At 42.4% G+C, this 22,176-nt stretch overlaps 1 protein-coding gene across 1 annotated transcript in view; it reads right to left on the minus strand.

Annotated features, from left to right (window-relative positions):
• pappab (pregnancy-associated plasma protein A, pappalysin 1b) overlaps positions 1–13,301 on the minus strand; it is an 85,735-nt gene extending 72,434 nt beyond the window's left edge. The window contains exons 1-2 of the mRNA XM_072664988.1: positions 12,881–13,301; positions 3,037–4,120 (exon numbers count right to left, since the gene is read on the minus strand). Of these exons, the coding sequence (XP_072521089.1) occupies positions 3,037–4,120; positions 12,881–13,301 (1,505 nt within the window). The remainder of the gene's footprint in view (positions 1–3,036; positions 4,121–12,880) is intronic.
• Between the last annotated feature and the right edge of the window lie 8,875 nt (positions 13,302–22,176).

The raw sequence follows: 22,176 nt of genomic DNA on the forward strand, positions 1-22,176 counted from the left end.
TTCTCAAACCTCAGATACGAGAAGGAACTAAGAACATTACAGTACGTTCTGGTGAGGTAATCTTTTTTAGAGTCTTTTCTGAAGATGGTCATACAGTCAAATAGGCTTCATACCTTCTCGAAAACTAACCCACCATGAAACCACCCTGGATGCTTCTAATAGTCTTCTATAGAAACATCTTGAGAAATACACATTTACTGTAAAAACTTCTTCCACAGACTGAAAGGCTGTATTTTTACCCCATTAATATTCATTGCCACCCCCTCGCCCCCCCTCACCCAACAACTCAACATATCTCTGGAAAGTTATGTTCCTGAATAGCATTCCCAGAAGAGCCCCCACTACTGTAAGTAATAGTGTTATAGATCCTGCGCTGAACTGTAATTGGCTCTCTCCGGTGTCCAGTGGGACATAGTTTCCATTCCCACTTACTCCCTATCAATCCACTTTTATAAGCTCTCAAAAAAGGGAGAACTATGTCTAACATCTCCTTTCTTCCCATCCGGTCACCAAGAGAGTACTTCGTTTCAGCCGCAAAGCAAAAAAAGGGACTGGCCGCTTGGCTTTGAATGAATTCCACGGAGCACCGCAGGGACCTGTGAAACACGCACTGCTAGCGAACACCAAAACACAAGGTAGAGCCCAACACACCACATAGCTGATGATTTATTCACCTCCAAACTGCAGACCAGACATCCACTCTGCATACCTAAAAATTTGCTCATACTGGAGCTTTTTCAAGCACTGCAGTTTAAACAAAGCCATTCTAAGGCCATGCCCTAAAGCAGTGGTTCTCAAACCAGTCCTCACAACACCCCGAAAGATGTGCAATTTACCGGAACAGGCCCAAAGAACCTCTGAGACTTTGATTGGCCATTTTTTAATTGATTTGTTTATTTAACCTTCACCCACCCACACATACACATACACCAGAGACATAACGTAACCTTATAGGAGCACTTGTGTAATTACAGACTGTAGTCCATCTGTTTCTCTGCATACATGTTAACCTCCTTTCACTCTGTTCTTTAATGGACAGGACCCCACAGGACTGACCACCACAGAGCAGGTAGTATTTGGGTGGTGGGTCAGCAATGCAGTGAAGCTGAAGAGTGAATGGTAGGAGTGGATGAGACACAGCAGTGCTGCTGGAGTTTTTAAACAAGGTGTCCACTTACTGTCAACTCTATTAGACACTCCTACCTAGTTGGTCCACCCTGTAGATGTAAAGTCAGACTGAAGCTCATCTGTTGCTGCACAGTTTGTTTTGGTCATCCTCTAGTCCTTCATCAGTGCTCACAGGAAGCTGTTGGTTGGATATTTTTAGTTGGTGGACTATTCGCAGTCCAGCAGCAACGGTGAGGTGTTTAAACACTCCAGCAGCACAGCTGTGTCTGATCCACTCTTACCAGCGCAACACACACTAACACACCAACACAACGTCAATGTCACTGCAGCGCTGAGAATGACCTACCACCCAAATAATGCAGTCTGCTCTGTGGTGGTCAGTCCCAAAAAGTGCTCCTGTATGGTCAGTGGAGCAAAAAAAAAAAATAGAAAAGAATTGATTACAATGAATGTTTTCGTTGGCCTGGATGCCTTCCGCTTATACAGTATAAGATATATATCAATTGTAATTGGTTAACCTGTTAACTTTTTTGAGGCATCAGCAAAGCTCAACACACCTTTTAGGAGTAGAGTTTATTTCTAGTGCCCATTTTAAATTGCTTAATTTACTTGCATGGAATTACACGGTGATGTTTATTGCTTAATGGATGATGTTTCAGCCAAGCTGTGGGTATTGTTTTCAAAGCAAATCAAATTAAATCAAATCAAATCACGTTTATTGTCAAACCACATTAATACAGGTGTAAAGGTGAGTGCATAGTCACTGATGGTAGTAAAAACATATTAACATAAAAAATACAGAATATATACACATTAACTTAATAAATAATCTGTACTATTAACATATTTTTTATTGTCAAAAAATATGCAATATGTGTGTGCAATATATTGGTAAAAATATGATTACTGCTCTGATTTGAACTTGAGGTGCTGGGACGCACTGGGCTCATATAAATTCTAGCTATTAGCTCACTGACTGTAATTGGGTTTTACTTAATGGAATATTTTAAAACTCAACTCAAAAAAACTGAACTTAAGTTCAGTGACACCAAATGTGACAATGAAGAGTGTGAGACTTGGGGCTGGCTTGGTTTGCCAAAACCGAAGATTCCTGGGCAGTCTTTATAAGGTTGTAAGCTATGTAATGTGTGGTGCTGATGACTGTTCAGCCAGTGGGAAAGAGATTTTTGTTGGAAATTATGGGTTTGTATTACATCCATATTCAATAATTAGCAATTTGCCTCATAGCGTTGGTCAGATTCTGACTACTCATTCAAACCATGCATGATCTATGCCTTTTCTGTGGTCCAGTTCTGGGATTAATATAATGCAATAATAAAGAAAAGTGGTACTAAGACACAGTCAGCAGCCAGTCGGTGCCGAGATAGTTTTGCACTTTTTTTGAGGATGTGGCAGACGATCTAGTGTGCAGTGACATCAAGTTGCATCAGTTGAGAGGGAACTGCATGTCATCTTGCATTATACCAATTTTACAGATTTGATCTAGAACCATAGAACCCACAATCTGTAGCCCCAGGCCCATAAAGGGCTTAAATCGCTTGGAGACAGAAGGTTCACATTTTTACTATATTCCCATGTAGAAAGAGATAAAGTTGTGGACCATCTTTTGGCCCTAAATACTGATTTGACAGCTCCCACCCTGACATACTAGATCACAGGTTCTGAATCCTGGTCACTGCCCTGCAAGTGTTTTTCTGTTCTAACACACCCAGCCCACTTCAGGTAGGGCTGGTTAATTAGTTGCATCAAGCAAGTAGAGGAAACTCCTCACACTGAAATGTGCAGGGTGGTACTCCAGGACCAAGACTGAGAACCACTGTTGATGACAAAGCAACATTCATCCAATGTCAATGGGTGAAGCAAATACCACAAAATAGCAAGACTTACTTGTGGGGTGAAGTACGATTAAAGCATGTCTTGGTGACATCAGTGATGTTGGGGTTGCAGCAGTCACCACTGTCGTAGTAGAAACTCTCCAGGTTACACTCAGGATCACAAACTCCATTCCCCTGCTTGTGTTTGGGACAGAATGCGGTGTGTCTCCTGCAGTAGCCGGCATCGAAACCAGTATATGTGTGATTGCATTCTGGATCGCACTCCTCGTCGCCTACTTTGCTGATGTCACAGTTGGTGAGCACCAGTCGGTTGCGCAAGGAGGAGTTGTAGACGTTGTGGACGGTGCGCTCCCAGGTGATGTTGTAGACCCGGAAGGCGTCGTTGAGGTGCTGATGCTGGAGGTTGATCTGGTGCTCCGTCACCGTGGGCCACCGGCCGTGGTCATCATACACATTTACGACCCGGTACCTCACTGTCTTGGGTTTGCGGAAGCTCCAGAAGCGGATGTAGTTGGTCACCACCTCCACATTGTCGCAGATGGTCTGGCCACAGGGTGGGGGAAGCAGTGCGGTGTGGGTGGAGCCACCCAGGTCACCTGTCCATACTCTGTCTGAGACCTCCACCTGGGGGAAGGTCCCGTCTTTCACTGTCAGCCACTTCCGAGAGGCGTTCTCAAAGTTCTCGTGAATGACCAGTTGGGAGAGGTCATCTGGGTGGTCACGGCCATGTCCCCTCATATGCCGGATGATCTCACGCTGGGACAAGGCTCTCCTCCACAGGCTCAGGTGCTCCATGGTCCCTCGGTAGTTGTGGTTGAGGGCATTGCCGCCTATCATCAGGACCTTGCACTTTTTGGTGAGTGGGCTGAAGATCTCTCCGGACTGATCTCGGCTTACAGCCACTTGAGCCCCGTTCACGTACAGCTTCATGTGGAGACCGTTGTAGGTGATGGCAAGATGATGCCAGTGGTTGGGCGAGTAGGGTGCATTAGAGGTGATCGTGGTGACCTTGTGTGCTCGGTCAGTTTTGAGGGAGAAGAAGAAGCGTGGGTCTCTGTTGCCTTGATCGCTTCCTGGCTTGATGCCTAGTAACCAGCCTCGGTCACAGGATGCGTAGAAACATTTGTCATAGAGTCCTGAAATAAAGCAAATTAGGTCAGGTGAGATAAACTTGTCATGATTACACAGATGCAGACATAAAAACTGATGAACTGATGGGGTCATCATAATAAGTCTACGGCAACCATAGAAGAAAGACATCCATAACAACAACATAAAATAACATGGCATGTTGAGTTGGATGATCAGGCATAAATGTGTAAATGGTGTCGCAAAGCATTCAGAACGAAAGGAGAAAACACCTCAAACGTATCTAAGCACCTTAAAGACAGACCTCCAGATCTGTACTCATAATTTAAGGTTCAAAAAAATGCAATTTTGGCGATATTGTTTGAGAATTGTGTTCAGAAAGGCAAACATTAGCTTGTTTAGCTTCCAGGCTGGGTACAGCTGTTGACATGCTGTGCCACAACAGATTGTGCACTCTTTTTTTATATAGTTTAGGCCACTGGGAACTGCAATAGAAATGCTATGCCACCATAAAGCTGATTTTTCTAGAATATTGTTTTGCTTTAAAAAACAGTTGTCTACTTTGTTAACTGAAGATAAGAAAACATTCCATTAACCAAAGGCTACATCCCACTCTTGTTGCTGGAAAGCAAATGGATTTTTTTTTTCAAATAAGTCTTCATTTTAAAATACATTTAGTTAATTGATTGTTTTTTTTTTTGTCATGGTATGGAAATTTGTATCGAGAATCATAGAATTCCAGTGGTATTGGTATCGAGACATCCCTAGACATCACAGCATTGACAAGACAGATGCTAAATTGCATTCTGAATCGCTGTCTGTGATTTACAATTTCTGTCCAGAGCAACCTTGAATTGCAAGTGTGTCAGTTCAGCAGAGTGAGGAACACTGTGCAGTTCCCATGATCAGACCTTTTAAAACAGTCCAGTTCAAGGGCTGCAAGGCTGCAGCGAGGCATCTGCTAGCAATCAGGCCCCGACAGTGTGGTCTTGTATCAACAGAGCAAAGGTTACATGAACTTTCAGTCTATTTTCTTGAAATGTGCCTCAGTGGTGGGTTCGTCTGAAATAAAAAATGGTCCTTTTTCAGCAAGGGCCTTATTATGATAAGAGCCCTGAAACCTTCCTTTCCTGTTTCAGTTGGAAAGTGTGTTGGAAGGTAACGTATTCTTATATCTAATGGGAACGCTTCTTTCATAGTCTTTCTGAGGAAAGTGAAAGTAAATAAAAGACCAGTATGTGGTGGAACAAGGCCTCTGGAACAAGTCAGTATCGGTCTGTGGGAGTTACGTTAACTTCAGGAATCTAAAGTCACTGCTGGGTGATTACCATCTGAACCTGAAATGTTTTGTTAGCCTAAACTGCAGATGCAAAAGTCATTAAACATATCAGTTGTTGTAATTCTGCAGCAAATGCGTAAACCTCATCAGGCCTTGCCTGTGTAAACGTCTAAATGACTTCCTACCAAGAGCAATTAATAGGGAAATGAATTAGCCTCTTAACCACGGCCCTAGATAGCTCATGGCAAATATAGTAATTAACAGCATGTTTAAAGGGAAATGGCCTCTCTGTATTGGTGGACATGAGGGTTTTTCACTCAGTTTTAAACCTGTTGGGTTGGGGTTCATTTCTACCCAAATGCTGGGTTCACACTGTTGGGTCATTTTACTGTATTATTTCAAAATTGCTGGGCAGTTTTGGGGTAGTTGAGGATTGGCCCTGTGGCTGGGAGTAATAACCCAAATAATCAATTATCACCATGAATGAGTTAGAATAATTAACAGCATCCAAGGAAAGCTTTTTTCTTTAGTTATTTTCAAAGTAAACTTCTATAAAATATATACACTGATGAGCCATAACATTAGCATGCCTAATATTAAGTAGGTCCCCCTTGTGCCACCGCAGCAGATCAGACCATTCGAGGGATGGACTCGTCCTGTGGTATCTGGCACCAAGTCATTAGCAGCAGATCATGTAAGTCCTGTAAGTTGTGCCATGGGGCATTCATGGATCACATTAATGAGCCGTAGATACCCATAACCCTGATGCTGGTTCACCGGTTCTCCACTCTTGAAACACTTTTGGCAGGTGCTGGCCACCAGGACAAAAACTCTGATGTTCTGGAGGTGTTCTGACACAGTCATCTAGTCATCACAATTTGGCTCTTGTATCCCATCCCTTAACAGATGCCACTGTAGATTTTCACTTCATTTTCAGTGGTACTAATGTTATGGCTGATCAGTGTATGCTTTACTTTTAAATACTAAATAAAACGAATCAATATGTTTCTTTATTTTTATATGATAAGCTTTATTTTCCTGAACTGTTACTGTTACTGTTATCGATGGGAACTTGGTATGTTAGTTAAGGTTGCTTACGCTGTCTAACTGAAGGAATGCTGGTAGTTGGAGCCCACTGTAGTATAGTAGTATATATTTATGATATATAAGATTCCAATAAACTGATCTTGTAGAGGTACAGACAGGGTCTGCTACTAGTCTCACACAATGAAACATCAGCTTCAAATCATAACAAGTCAGGGGGGTCATGACAGGGCACAGCACACTCTTAACACAGCCCACTAAGATTCACTGTGCTGGTGTCTGGCGCAGTAAGCAGCAGTTCTGGGAGACGCGCTGGAGTCAGAAAGAGGGAGGGCTGGCTTTGTGACCCTCAGTCTAGAGCTGTGTACACACAGCCTGCTCACCCCCCTGCCCCCCCGTGTGAGGAATCCTCTCTCTCCTTGCACAGCTGTGAGAAGTGTGTTTGCTAGAGGTAATTGGTGAAAATCATGTAGGCCAAATAAGCAGTAAAGTGTTACCAGGGCAGAAGGAAAAAATGTTGGCTTTTGTGTGTGTGTGTACTTTTTCTGGCTTGACTTTGTAAAGTACATCTGACAAAAGCCCCAGGTGTCATTTTAAAAACTGAAACAGCAAAGATATTTCTTTTTTTTTTTGGTAACTGAGGTTACAGTAAGAGGGAAATTCTACATTTACTATGTATATGTAACAGTCTACAGTGCACAATGAGGCAAAAATGTTATATCAGGATCCTAACAGACTTTTCATGATACACAAAAAGCACTAAAAGTGCCAGGTCCTAGATAGCAGGTCTGCTATTAAAACTCACAGTACAATGATTTATTGGACTAAATTCACTTAATCAGGACTAATTAAGCTCTATCCAATAACACTTGTAGTTGGTCAGCACTGATGATAGTTGTAATATGCTCAGAAAACTGTTATTTATCATAACAAAGATAACTGCCATACTTATATATAAATAATTGTGACACACTTCTTAATCACTGAATTCCTCTGCCTCATTCAGTCCCATTGCCACAGGTGTATAAAATCAAGCACCTAGTCACATAGCCTGCCTTAACACACAGTTCACTGAATGTGTGGTCCTGTTATAGGATGCCACCATTGCAGCAAGTCAGTTCGTGAAATTTCTTCCTCCCATGATATTCCACGATCAGCTGTGAGTGGTATATATATATAGTGTAAGTGTAGACTTATATTTAATGTCTTTACCAAAAATACTGGACTAACCATTTAGGAGTCTCCCCATTTTCACAGGCTCAAAAGCAACTGGTCAGTTGACTGAAAAGCAGTTGCAGGGATGGCTTTCGTCTGTTCCCTCCTTAATTCATAACACATTAAGGAGATAAAAGGTCTAGAGGGGTCCTAGTAATCAGTTTGCATTAGGCAGCCGTTCATGGGAACTCTCAATATGTGGTCCAAGCAACACCAAAAGGTGTGGAAGACCACAGAAGACCACTGAAACTGATGATCGCTGAATTCTTTGGTGAAGAAAAAACACTTCACAAGATATAGTCAACAACACTCTCAAAGAGGCAGGCGTATCATTCTCAGATGCTTTCATGAATGTAAATACAGAGGGTTTACCTTAAGATATAAACCAACTGGTATCCTCCAGATTAGACTTTGCAAGAAGACATCTAAAAAAACTTGGAACAAGATTTGTTTGTACCATAATGATGGAAAGAGAAGGGTATGGAGAAAAAAGAAAGGGCTCATAATCCAAAGCATACCACGTCATCTGTCAAACACGGTGGAGGAAATGTTATGGCAAGGGCAAGGATGGCTGCAAATGGTATATACAGTATATACAGCTATAGCTATACCTCCAGCTCAAATTCAGTCAAATGCTGAAAAACTGATCACAGAACAGAAGGGTTTTGACCTAAAACATACTGTGAAAGCAACCAAAGAGCATCGCAAGGCAACGAAATGAAATGTTCTTAAGTAACCGAGTCACCTGACCTCAACCCAAAACTGCTTTTCACTTACTGAGGACAAAACTGAAGGCAATAAGATCCAAAAAAACAAGCAGCAACTCAAGGTGGCCTCTGGAAGGCCTCTGGCAAAGCATATCAAGGGAGAACATTTGCCTCTATGGATGTGTATGTATTATTGATTTTTGCCACTGAAGACATAACTACGACCTTGCCCTCAGAGACATGAATATCGTCGCTGTCCAATAAAACCATGTATTTCCAAAATGGTGACTTTACAGGGGAGAGCAAAAATGATCATAACTCTGAATGAAAGTCAATTTAAAATAAAAACTTATTTCAAGGGATTTACAGCATTTCTATTGGTCTATTTATCTATAATTATTGACAGTGTATGGAGCAGCAACATGGAGAAAACTAAAAACTGACAAAAATGGAGATGTTTTTATTGGACAGCAGCGATTCGCTGTAAGTACTTTAATGATACAACTTGCTGATTCCAGTAAAACCTGTTGAAGTCAGTCTTTGCAGCTGCATATCCAAGAATCTGAGAATGAACTTCATGTGCATCTCATCAACAGGGAGAGGTTTACTAGCCACAAGGACGAGGTTTGCTGTAATGAAGTTTGTTTTCCCTTTTTTTTCATTCGACCACTAGCATTACCCAAAGATCATTCACATTAAAGGAGAAGCCCCGGCTTCGGGGCAGGCATAGGCACACAAGCGCCTGCGGCTCGCTCACACACACTCCTCTACTGCCCGCAGAACCACTGCCAGCATCTATAAAAATAAATTGTACCATAAAAGTGAGGAAATTACAATCTGTGAAATCCTGGAATGAGACCACTAAGTGGCAAATAACAAACAGGTAAAAAATCTGCCAGCTCCGAACACTAGATGTGTGAGTCGGTCAGTGGGAAGAGATGTGGACGGAGATGGATGGACATTGCATAAACAATACTGAAACATTTGCATGATTTTATTTCTTAACAAAATCAGAAAATAAATAAAATGTTTACAAATATGTATCAGCTGATGGAAACTGTCATACAGGCTAAATGCATGGCATTAAAAGGATATCTTACATAAGTCTTACAAAGCTGTTCACATATATAAGTGGACACTCCACATAAACTGATGTAATGATGTTAAACACAATGGAACATTAAGGAAAGATTGGGAAAGTAAGTTATATTGGCGTTAAATACTGTGAAATATGACAAATCGTCGGTTCACTAATGCATCTATTATAAGTGTATTCCATCTCAGCACCATGGACAGAGCACACGACTGTCAGCATTGCCAAATGAGAGATACTAGAACCAAAGCGCAATATGAGTTTAAAGATAATAAAAGTAAAATTGCTACGTTTCCAAAGGTTTCCTGCTTTCTTCAAAAGTACAGTCAGTTCCTGTGGATGAAAACTCAAATCCAAATACTGCATTTTCGTCAACTTAGTCCACCACTCATGTAATCTGAAGCAGCTATCAGAACTGCATACCAAACCTTTCCGTGGATGGCTCTCACTAAAAAGCATTTTATGTCAATGAGGTGTGCAAATGTGAAGAACTTTTCTAAAGTCCACATAATGCAAAACATCAATAACAATTAGTGTTGGAGCTTTTGCCCAGAACTGTATGTCCAATCCAAGAACCATTTGGACACTTTTATGAGTGTGTGTAAGAACACAAGCTCACAGTTAAAGAGTTAAAGCACTGACTCTTTATATCCTTGTAATGAGAGCTAATACAAATGTTAAATCCAGTCTGCTTTGAAGACTGCAGATTGCAACACTGAATTAAAACCACTTAAACACTTACTGAAGATTTATTATACAGAATCCTCCGTATTTAAACACGCTACACCATAAATCTACTAAACAAGATACTTCTTAGCTCTCAGAGCTATCCACGCAACGCTGTCCTCCCTCAAATACGCTCTGCTTGTGCCCCCCTCCTTCTCGCTCTCTCTGTCGGAGGATCTGATTCACTGCTGTGGTGGCTCTGTTTGATGGCTTTTGTGGGGTGGAATGTAACATCTTAAAACGAGAGCAATAACAAAACCACTTGACGAAAGGATGGACAAGGCACTAATTTTACAGCTTAACCCGTCAAGACTGCCTCTTTAAAAGCGTGCCTTCATAAAAACAGACTGTAATTTGCAAACAATATGCTTCTGTCAACCCCTGAACTATTAGCTTACATCATAGCGAGAGAGAGAGACAACTGAAGCACATGCTACTCTGAATTTAAGGCCGTCTGGACTGAGACGGGTTCAAATTAGTCATGTGTTAAGAGATTTTGTGTGCCTGGCATAATACATTGAAAGAATACACGTAAATTGTGCAGATTATACATTTGTTTTATGTAAACATGTAGTTGCTGTTTTCAAACGGACAACTTTACAGGAGAAGGAATTATCCCTCTTAACTTTGAATGGAAAATGATTATTATGGAGCATTTCTATTGGAAATTGCAATGTAAAGAACAACAGACATTTTTTTTTAATTATGTAAAAATAAATAAAAATGTAGAAATTTAAGATTATTTATATACACACATTATATATATATAAATATATATATATAGATTTTGCAACCTATACATTCAGCATTCAGTCTATATGTAAAACTTCCATGTATACTATAATAATGATAATACTATACAAGATTAAACTGTAGATTATATAATATAGAATATTAGAAACTAAATATATAAAGTCACACTCTCTATCTATTCACACTCTATATCTAGCATTTCCATTTGTCCATTTATCATGAAATATACACAATGTAAAAGGCGGAATCTGTGCTTAAATAAACAAAATCAATACAATTACTTAGAAATAACAGTAACAACTGGATATACAGATATACTGAATACAATATCATATACAACATGTTTTACATTATGTTTTAACAACGCAAAAGAGCAACACACCTTTTATCTGCTTCATTATGTTATAATAATTATTTCTGAAAAAAAACTAAAAGATACATTTTTAATGTGCAAAAATAATCACTGAGATCAAATCCCCGGATCTGCTGATTAAGCACGTTTGTTAAACTGTTGTTGTCACGTTTCCAAAGAGAACCACTAAAACTGATAGTAATTAACTATTGGAATCGATTACAGTGAGCAAAGAGAGGATGCTTTAATAAGGGTCTGATCTAAGAGCTCTACTATAATCACACACACACACACACACACACACACACTGAAACCTGCGAGGCTGCTCACACTGCGTTAGCACTCACAAGCTGGGTATTACGCTCTCTATTGGCAGAAAAGGGGACGAAGACAAGGAAATCAAACAAACTCCGGACAGAAAGACACAGAAGAGCCACTTAGCTCACAAATCTCCTTCCTCTCAGGAGTTTAGTACAAGCTGCTCTGTTACGTTTCGCAAACGTTTAAACACGTTTTCGCGGAATATTAATCCATTATTTATTGTTTAGAATTATTTGACATGAATGAACCGCCTTAATTTCTCAAATTCCTAAAATACTTCATAACAATGCAGCATATTTATGTAAGGACTGATATAAATGAGGTCATGGCAATGACCTGAACATTAAACGTATAAAGCGGAACTGTGCGTGTATCTGAACTGGCCTGAGGGTTAAATCTGACTCCAGTTTATTTAATTGGGGGGCGTGGCTACGTTATAGATGACGTATTTCATAAAGACTCAAAAAGGCACAGGAGGCGATTTTTTATCCCTCGTTTTTTTTTTATTACCGGTCATTTAATTCACACACTCCTGTCCCGCCATAGCGGCTTCATTTGGGATTAATTTGCTGAGCATGTTTTCACGCATTCCGGTTTCTAACGGTTTATGGAAACGGTGTGTTTTTTAGCCAGCTGTGCACGCGCTGAAATAGACGGACGCATGACTGACTCCCTCCCTCCCCTCCATCCCTCCCTCCCCTCCATCCCGACGACGAGCTCGCAGTTAGTTACAGTGCAGACTTTACGCGCGAGCGAGTTGTTGTTTCAGCTCGCAGCTCGTGCTTCTGTGCAACTTCGGCACGTGAATAAAAACAGAGTGAAACTTTGATGCACGAAAACGAGCGCAGCTGAAGGTGCAATAAAAAGGGGGTCAGCGGGTGCACGAGCCAGCTTCAGCAAGCGGCAGTGCGAGCAGAGTTTTGGGCAAAGACGCTGCATAACTACTTGCATGCTGGTGAAATGAAAGAATATAGCTATAAGCCTAAGCGCGGGAAATGACGTTAAGTGGGGTTTTCTTTTTTTTTTTTGCATTGGCGTAACATGCGTAAAGCGTCACTGTGGGCAACCACAGGGTTCAAAGTGGTCGCACGTGAATCAAATATGTCACCTCATCATCGCTGTTGTCGTTGTTGTGTTTCAGCTTACTACTTTTGGCAAGAACGGCTCGTGTAGCCCCTTATTATTCACGCGCAGATCAGCAGCTGTTATTGTTGTTGTTGTTGTTGTTTTCAAATTCTTTATTTATCATCCTGCACGAGCGGCCAAGCTTGTAAACGTACCCTCGTGCCCCGTGGCTCCATCAAAACAGCAACTAACCTGCAATAACTGTGGGCGAGCGCTGGCCGCCCTCAGGCTTGGTCCACATCTCCAGGGTGAAGTTGCCACGCGGTACCTCGGCGCTGGGCTTCAGGCGCAGTTGGTCTCCTCTGCCCGTGAAATAAACGGCGCTCCTGGGGGGGCGCCCCGCTCCGCTCTCCCGGTCCCCCACCACCGCCACCGTCGCCGACACGCGCCTCTCCATCGTCGCCGCCGCCGTCGCCACCGAGCGCTTTCCCCGCGGCAGCCTCGTGGCGCACGCGCCCGGGACGGAGCCTGCAGCCTCCCTCGCGCGCACCAGCTCCCTCTTGGACCTGGGCGTCCTCTTCGCGACGGCGCCGCACTCGCGCCCGACCGGACACAAGCCGAAGAAGAAGAGCAGCAGGCAGGGGAGCCAAGTGCAGAAAGGCAAAAGTTTCATTTTTATTTATTTTTAATAACCCCTCTCAAGTGGAGACCCTCTGTTCAAAATAAAAAAAATATGATATATATATTTTTAAAGGTAGAATCAAAAAAGAGAAGCTCGTGCGCAAAAAAACACAGTGCGTCTGAATCTTCACCCCCTCTGGTTTTCCTTCTTTTCCTTTTTTTCCAAGCTTGTCAAGACGCGGATTCTACAGCAAGAAAGCAAAGCTGTCTTATTTTTTTTCCTTTATAATGTTAAGCCACGACCCCCTTTCCTTGCCCCCCTTTCAAAGACACTTCAGCGCAGATTGAGGTGGGGGGGAGAGAGAGGGGGAGAGAGAGAGGGAGAGAGAGAGAGAGAGAGAGGGGGAATATGTTAATTCATCCGAGCGCTGCTCCACCTTCTCAATTGAATGGATCCCATTAAAGTGCAGGGATGACTAATAATCAATCAGAGCCACCAGACCAACCCCACCTCCCACCCTGCTCCCCCACGCCCCCCACCCTCCTCTCTCCCGCGTGTGCGCGCCTTCCCTCAAGACTAGGTGCTATGCGAGTTGAAAACGCGTGCGTTTACTTTAACGCGCCGCCGTTTCTGCTCCACTACAGACGCTTGGTGTACGTATGTGTGTATGTGTGTGTGTGTGTGTGTGTATCTGGGGTGTCTGGAGCTTTGGCGGGAAGCAAGAGAGCGAGGTGGTCGCCATGGTAGAGCATTTTTTAAAAGAAGAAAGAGGATTAGCGCGCGCTGAAGTTGAATCCACAACAACAAGAGGCAGATCGTTAGGCTATGATCATCGGAAGCTGCAGGTTTGAGGTCCTGCTGGGGTTCGCTTTCCGGGCTTCTCACGCCACGGAGGAGGGCAGTAGTGTGGGGAAGTGCTGAGTTAATGCCCCGTTAAAGAGGGGGAGTCACAGGTAACCTCTGACCGCACCGCTGCTTTCCTAGTGCGTGTCTGAGCTGGGACGGGGGCACTTTTTGTGACGGGAGGCGCTCCCTCTAGCGGCCACAGCTGCAGCGAGACAATCCTACAGGGGAATTCCACCGATTTTTCAAAATTCTGTCCTAATTCATATGTTCAGTCAACGAATTAAAATGTGGAGCTGAGCCAAAATCTGACAACGATATAAAACAAACCTTGTACGCTTTGTGGACAAAAGTATTGGGACACCTATACTCATTCTTTCCCATACTCAGTAATTGTCTCTACTGTCCAGGAAAGGCTACTCGATTTTGGAGGATGGCTGTGAGGATTTGACTGCATTCAGTGAAAGGAGCATTATAGTGAGGTCCGCATGTTGGATCATCACCATCCTACATCATGACCAATCATCATTCTAAAGAACACGGTTCCACTGCTCCGCAGCTCAATGCTGGGGGGATTTACTACTCCTTTAGCCCACACCTGGTATTATGCATGATAATACTCAGCTCTAGAGTGTCCTATTCTATTGGCAGTTCCTCTCTACAGGGATTAGACATGCTATGTATGTGCATTTCAACGTCTGTGTCAGCATTGGGTGCTGAATGCATTAATTAGAAGGGGTGTCCACATACATGTGGAGAACAGAAAACTGAGGCTGCAGTGGGCACAGGCTAACCAAAAATGAAACCAAAAATGTAGCCTGGTCTGATGAATCTCAGCTTCTGTGGGGGTGCACAGATGGGAGGGCTGGACTTCAACCCTAAATGAATGAATCCATGGACCCAACCGGCCCTGTGTCAACAGTCCAGGCTGGTGGGTGTGCTGTAATATCTTTATTGTAAAGGCTCATTTATACTCAACATTAAATACAGATATGGATACGGACGGATCCTTTTGTCTATGTCCTGCATTCGTTTTGTTTGTATTTGTGCACATTCTCTAAAGGCTTACAGGTACGGATGGAATGGAGCAGTGCCACTGAAAATCACGTGGTCAGTGGAGCCAATATTTCAAGGGAAACAGGACCGCTGCAATATCGACACGTGGTAGAAAAAACTCTGGCTGAAAAGAAACATAGTGTAACTTTTTGTGTAGTATGTACATTATCACAGCCTTCTCCATTGTCGCCATATTTGTTGTTGTCAGAAACATTTGACTCTGAACTGCCCTCTAGTGGATGTACTGCTAAACAACTGCTAATCCATGCCAATGTAAAGAATGCATAGAAGTATGTGGGCAGTGGTGGCTATGAAGTACAAATAAGCCTTAAGACAATGGTTCCCAACTCGGACTTGGACTGGTTTCAGTCCTGGGGACCTCGCTTACACTGCACATTTTAATGTTTTTCCTTGACCATTAGCCAACAATCAATGCATCCCTGGGCTTAATTATGTGTGTTGGAGCAGAGAATGCACAAATAAATCAGTTAATGAACTTTGAATTATGAATTAATTTAATTACATCACACAATAGTACAGAGATAGCACTTCTGGACTTACCTCAACATCAAATGTCAATGTATTTAATATCGACATGTCTTCAGTTTGTCAGTCAAACATCTCATAGCATAACAACCTGATTCAGCACTGCTCACACAAGATCAGAAACCTCAAGGTTCGGGGCTTTCCTGTCACCAGCTGTAGTGCATCTCCAGCTGTAGTGTAAAGGAGGTTCTCTGTGGTGTTGGTTTTTCACGCTGCATATCAGCAGAAGCAGCTCGGCAAACAAAGTACTGAGCACACTGCTAAAACCTCCTGGTTTATCAGTTCTTCTCGTTTTCTTGTCTTCACAACTGCGGAGGGACCCCTTGCAAACCTGTGACGCCAGTGTCACTGCATATCAATGGGCAAAGAGAAGAGGCGGGAGAACCTGCGGTGAGGCAGTTTATAGGCCCTGGTGCTGACTGCTGCTTAACCTCTGCTGCGCTCTCAGTCGCTCCTGTTCGTCACGTCACTCTGATCTTTTGAGCTGCTGTGGGTTAGGAGGTTTGAACTAGCACATATTTGAAGTAGTGGGGGGCGTAAAGGGGGATGTGATTATGGAATGCTGTTATACCCCAAAGGAGAAGGTGTGTTAAATGATGAAAATAAAAAAAGTAAATAAAAAAAATCAGTGAAATTTGACACAACCTAAATATGCACTTAAACACATATAGCACCTCCAGCGTAAGTCCTCGCTTGCCACAGGAGTTTTCACACACCTTAATAGTTAATTGCTTCTGCCTCGTAATTCTTTCACTGACATGACAGGACTCCTTCCTTTTCTGCTACCCTGCTGCTTTCACACCAGGTGATTAATTGGCTTTATTGGGCAGAAAGGTGTGAAGAGGGGGCATCTATAATTGAAAAGAAGTCAGGGCAAGTTATAAAAAAAAGACAGGAGAACCAGAGAGGGAAGAGGTCCAAAGCAATGGAGAACTCCATCCATCAGGGCCTGCACTTTACCCCATATTCTGGGCTTCTTTGTGTAGGCGGCAACACCTTTACTGTCATAACTTGACAAAGTGTTGGGCAATATGTCCTTTGTATTACATAATATCCTGTTATTATTATACACCAATCAGACATAACATCAGCAACACCTGCCTAATATCAGATTGGACCATTCCAGGCATGGACTCCACAAGACCTCTGAAGGTGAGACTAACATTAGCTGCAGAATCTGTAGGCCTTGTTAGTTGTGAGGTGGGGTCTCCATGGATTTCATCAGTAAGCCTAAGATGCCCATGACCCTGTCGCTGGTTCACACATTGTCTTTTCTTAGACCACTTTTAGTAGGTATTGAACACTGCAGACCAGAAGAACCCCAGCCTGATGACCTTCTTCGGACCCTCTAGCCATTACAGTTTGGCCCATTTCAAAGTGGCTCAGATCCTTGCCCATTTCCCCTGCTTTTAACACATCACCTTCAAGAACGGACTGGTCACTTGCTGCATAATATATTAATAAATGCACAATATATTATTACAGCACAAGATCTCAATGGATATTCACTGTCATGTATGTGAAGACCAGTTAAATTGCACATTGGTTATAAAAAACTCCTTCTGACTTGTAAGTCTCTCAACGGTTTGGTCCCACAGTATCTTGGGGAACTTCTCAAATCCTACAACCCGTCACATATGCTCCGTTCGCAGGATACTGGCCTACTGTCAGTCCCCTTGCTTCAAAAGAAACAACAACGGGGGAGGAACTTTTTCTTTGCCCCAGTCGGGTTATGTTTAGATTAAGGGTTAGGTCAAGTCTAAGTTATGGTTAAGTTTAGGGTTACGGTTAGGTTAAGCCTACATTTAGGTTACAATCATGGCTGGTTAATATCACGATATTTAAAGATATACAATACATAATATTTATCATGATACATGTAATCATAGATTAAATACATCAGTGGCAACAGATTCTTAAAAACTACTATTTAGATACCTATACTGAGTACAGTGATATATATTCAACATCTGCTGCACTTCATCTATATGCACGATGGTCTAAGTTTATTCAGTACACATTGTGGGAATTCTGAAATGGTCTTTTAGCCACACACGTATGAATTCCAGCTCTGCGGCGTGTATCTGTCATAGACTATGATCTGCAGAAGACTTCATGAACAGAACTGCAGAGGCTACACAGAAACAGGATGGCCAGATTACAGTCTGGGAAAAACACAAAGCTTACTTAAAAGAGCTGCAGAATTCTGAGAGAAGGTCTTGAGGACAGATGAGACCAACATTAACCTGTATCAGAGTGATGGCGAGAGCATAGTTTGGAGACAAAAAGAAACTGCCCACGATCCAAAGCACTGTAGACCATAAAGGTTGAGCCCACTATCCAGTAAACCTGCCTTTAATGCAAAAACACTCCGTCTAATGATGCACTATCAGAGGAAGAATGACATCGCCCATTTGTGGGAGCAGCAGTGGTTCACTTATTGACGTTCAGCATTTTCACTGCGATGCTCACTGAAAAGTGGCCGGGTCGGGACAGGCATTAAAGAAATTAAACTTTGCAAATCACTCAGAGATAAGATTAAGAGAGTTCTTAAGGCTGCTGCATTTCCTCTCTCACTGTTTGCAAACCATTCATACAGGAAGGAGTCCCAGAGGGAAAACACACAAGCACACACACACGTCACAGCCCTCACACACAACGTTTACATTCGCCGGCCAGACTTACATCTCACCTTTGATTGGATTGTGATATTGATCTGACCGATCAACTACAGTTCACTTTTTATTATTGTTTCAGAGAATTGCTCCTAACGATTTCTTAATGCATCTCCATGATATCCACATGAATATAGATCAACCACAGCAGATCCAGTTTCAGAGTGATTAAAGACCAGGCCAGGCTTCACCTGCCTGTATCTCCTGACCGGGGTAAATTAGTGACCGCAGCACAAGTCTTCCTTTAAGATTAATAGCTAGCTCTACAGACAGCCAGTGACATCATTGTGACGTACATTCGCTTCTTTTCCTCGCTCCCCCCTCCCTCAATCAGGAAATGCAGCCCGTTAATTTGAATTGATCCCAGCCTGTTTCCCCCGCCAGAGTCCCCCTGTTCCACCACAACGTCCGAGAGCAATTAACCAAACACTAAATCTCACTGCTTATAACTTTAATGACTCTCTCTCTCTCTCTTTCTCTCTTGCTGTCTCTCACTCTTTCTCTCTTGCTTTCTATCTCTCCCTTGCTCTCTCTATCTCCCCCTCTTCTCTTACCCCTTCATCTTCTTCTCTTCATTCTCCATCCATCCATCTGCCTGTCTATCTATGTATTTGCCTGTCTATTCATTCTATCTATCTATCTATCTATCTATCTATCTATCTATCTATCTATCTATCTATCTCCTTTCTCTGTCTGTCTGTCTATGTACTATCCCTCTTACCTACCTACCCACTTACCTATCTATCTATCTATCTATCTATCTATCTATCTATCTATCTATCTATCTATCTATCTCCTTTCTCTGTCTGTCTGTCTGTCTGTCTCTCTCTCTCTCTCTCTCTCTCTCTCTCTCTGTCTCTCTCTCTCTGTCTATCTGTGTGGTCTCTATGTGTGGTTTATCTGTCTGTCTTCTCCCTTTCCGCCATCAGTCTGTCTGCATGCCTCTCTCACTCTAAAAACAGTCAGAATGGACCACAGAGTTCTGTTAAATGCTTTTTCTCATACTGCAGACATGGACTGATGGTTCTTTATGCAGTCGTGCAGTTTTTTCCTCTGCACTAATCAGAGAGGTCTCTGGGTCAAAAGTGGAACAAATGCAGAATCTGCCTTGCTGGGCCTGGTTTAAGTTTCATCTTTGCAAAGTAATCAAATGCACTGCCCCTTTCTGCACGTCTACCATAAAACAATAGCTTCTGTGCCATGCGTTAAAAATGCGCTGTCAGGTAAAATATTTCTCAGGGCGAAGGCAAGAATCTGCCTGCAGAAATATATAAGAAACCCTAGTGTTTCAAAGCAAGCCTTATTAAATGAGATGGGCAGCATTGATGATATTGACTTTCCCTGAGACCTCCTATCTGAGGAACACGGAAAGCTAATAAGCTAATGATGCAGAACCCCAGAAAGCCTATTGTCTGCTATTTTTGAAGAGCACATTGTCATTTTCAATAGATATTCTTAGGATGTCGGAAATCATTTAAAATCAAATTTCAATGTTTTCAATCAGTGCTTTTTACAATGAACTTCAGAGCTTTAGAGAAATCTGGATCCGAGCCCCTATTACGCTCATTCAGAACAAGAGACATGCGATGAACCAAAATTCAAAAGGGTAACCTATTATAGTTTTATCAATGCAGGAAAGCGAAGCTAATGCGTAACAGTAGATTTGAGAATTGAGAATAAAGAAACTCACACAGAGCCTAACCATTAGACAGAATTCAGATAAACCAATGAGAACTAATGTCTAAAGCTGGAAGACATTTTTCAGACTCGTCGCCACTACTGGTCTATATTTACCTGCATCTACATGCAACCGTTTCAATGGTCGCTGCTTCCTACCACAGCCAATTGGTTATTGACAGGTGATGTAAAACTGAAGTGCATTTTGAGCTAAGGGCATTTAAATAGGTATTAAATAGGTATTTTGTGGTCAGTGCTGTTCTATAGTCAACTCTGACTACTTTTCTTTTTGTTTGCTTCCTTTTGAAGGTAAATGTGACAATCGTGTTGTGCTGTTTTGTCAGCACAACAAGGTAGCCATATCCATGCACTGTTTTGGAATTCGGTTTACATTTAGGACATTTAACTGACACTCTTGCTCTTTAACTGACGACTTACAAGGTTATTCGTAATACAGAGGTGAACCAATGCAGCGTTAGGAGTCTTGCCCAAGGACTCTTATTGGTGTAGCACACACAGAAGGGGAATCAAACCCCGGTCTCCCACATGGTGTAAAAGCTCACTGGCAGGTAGTGGTGTTATCTGTTGTACTACACCAACCACATGGATTAGCCACAGTAAGAACAGACACCCATGCAGAAGGCCCGGGTCCGATTCCCAGCCAATGCAGAAATTGCTAGCTTTTGGTGGAGCAGTGGTGGTCCAGCCGTTAGAGCACAGTGGCTGCCCACTGTTGTGTGTATATGTATGTTTACTGCATGGATGGGTTAAATGCAGAGTCCAAATTCTATCAGTGTTCTACACAAATGGTGAATATAGTTGTCTTGTCTTTACACTTAACATTTTGTGGTTGGCCAGTGTTCTGGGGTACTTGAGTGGGGACTGCAGTTTTGTGCACTCTCATCCAAGTAATATCCAAGTGCGAGATTGGAGGCAGCAGTGACAACATTCCAACTTTTTGTGATCAGGTTATTTAGATCAGTCTTGTCAATAAATTACCATTTATCCAGATAACAGTCCCTGGCATCCTCTCACTTTGCCTCTGCCTCTCCAGTGCTACTAAAGATTATAAACATATGCAAGTTTGTTACTGTTCCTTTCACTGCATTGCTCACTTGAACCATACCTCAAAAATGAAGCTTTGGTGACGTAAAAGACAGACAAAGACAGATTGACCACGACCAAAAAATGCCTAAATGCAAAGGTCAATAAACACAAACCACTTCTAGAAATCCTATAATTTTGTCTCAGAGGAACCAAGAGGGCCAAATATTCTAAAAGGTCCAAAAGGACTAAGTTTCAAATCAATAATCAAATCAATCATACAGTGATTGACACCAGGAAGACTAAACTGTGCCTAGTGAACTGTATGAGTGAGTGTATTTTCAATAGGACCACTTTTATATGCACCCCTTGTAGCCACTGTAGATAAAGATAATGCTTTTTACTTTACCTGTGTGTGGTTCTAATGTTAAGGCTGATCGGTTTATAACTGTCCCACCCCGGCGCTAAGACATTGCCACAGCCCCCCCGACCACAACATACTAGCCACGGCAGACACCTGTCCCCAGTGTCCTCTTTTTTGAAAACCAATATATTTGCACCCCACTAAAAGCACCTTGAGTTGTGATCGAAGATCATGTTTGTTTCCTCTCATTCCTATATCAAATGTGTCTATGTGTAAGTGCATGTGTGTGTGTGTGGTGTGCCTGACTTGAAAGGGAAATTCCACCTGGTGTTTACTGTACCCAGCGTTCAAAAGATAACCATCAGCCAAGTGGTGAGTGATGCATGTTCCGACATCTATTGTATCTGCTCCAATCGAGGGCCGAGGGAGGGCTTTGTTCATTCCAAAATTCAAGATGTTCCCTCCATGGACAAGACCAATTCGTGCTTGGGGAGATGTGGAAAAACCCTGTATTCAGGCCAACGCAAGAGACTATGATGAAGAGATGGAAAGAGTTGTCATTCCTCTTGGTGTTGCTTGATATGGGTGGAATTGACATGATGTTGCCTAAATAATCAAAATGAATGGCCCCTCTATGCATTTTGTTTGGTATGTAGCTTCACTGCCAAACTGTTATCGATATGGGCTTGATCTTCAAAGTGTACTGTTAATTTAAATCTGA

The sequence above is a fragment of the Salminus brasiliensis genome, chromosome 20 (genome assembly GCF_030463535.1).
Source record: "Salminus brasiliensis chromosome 20, fSalBra1.hap2, whole genome shotgun sequence".
NCBI lineage: Eukaryota > Metazoa > Chordata > Actinopteri > Characiformes > Bryconidae > Salminus > Salminus brasiliensis.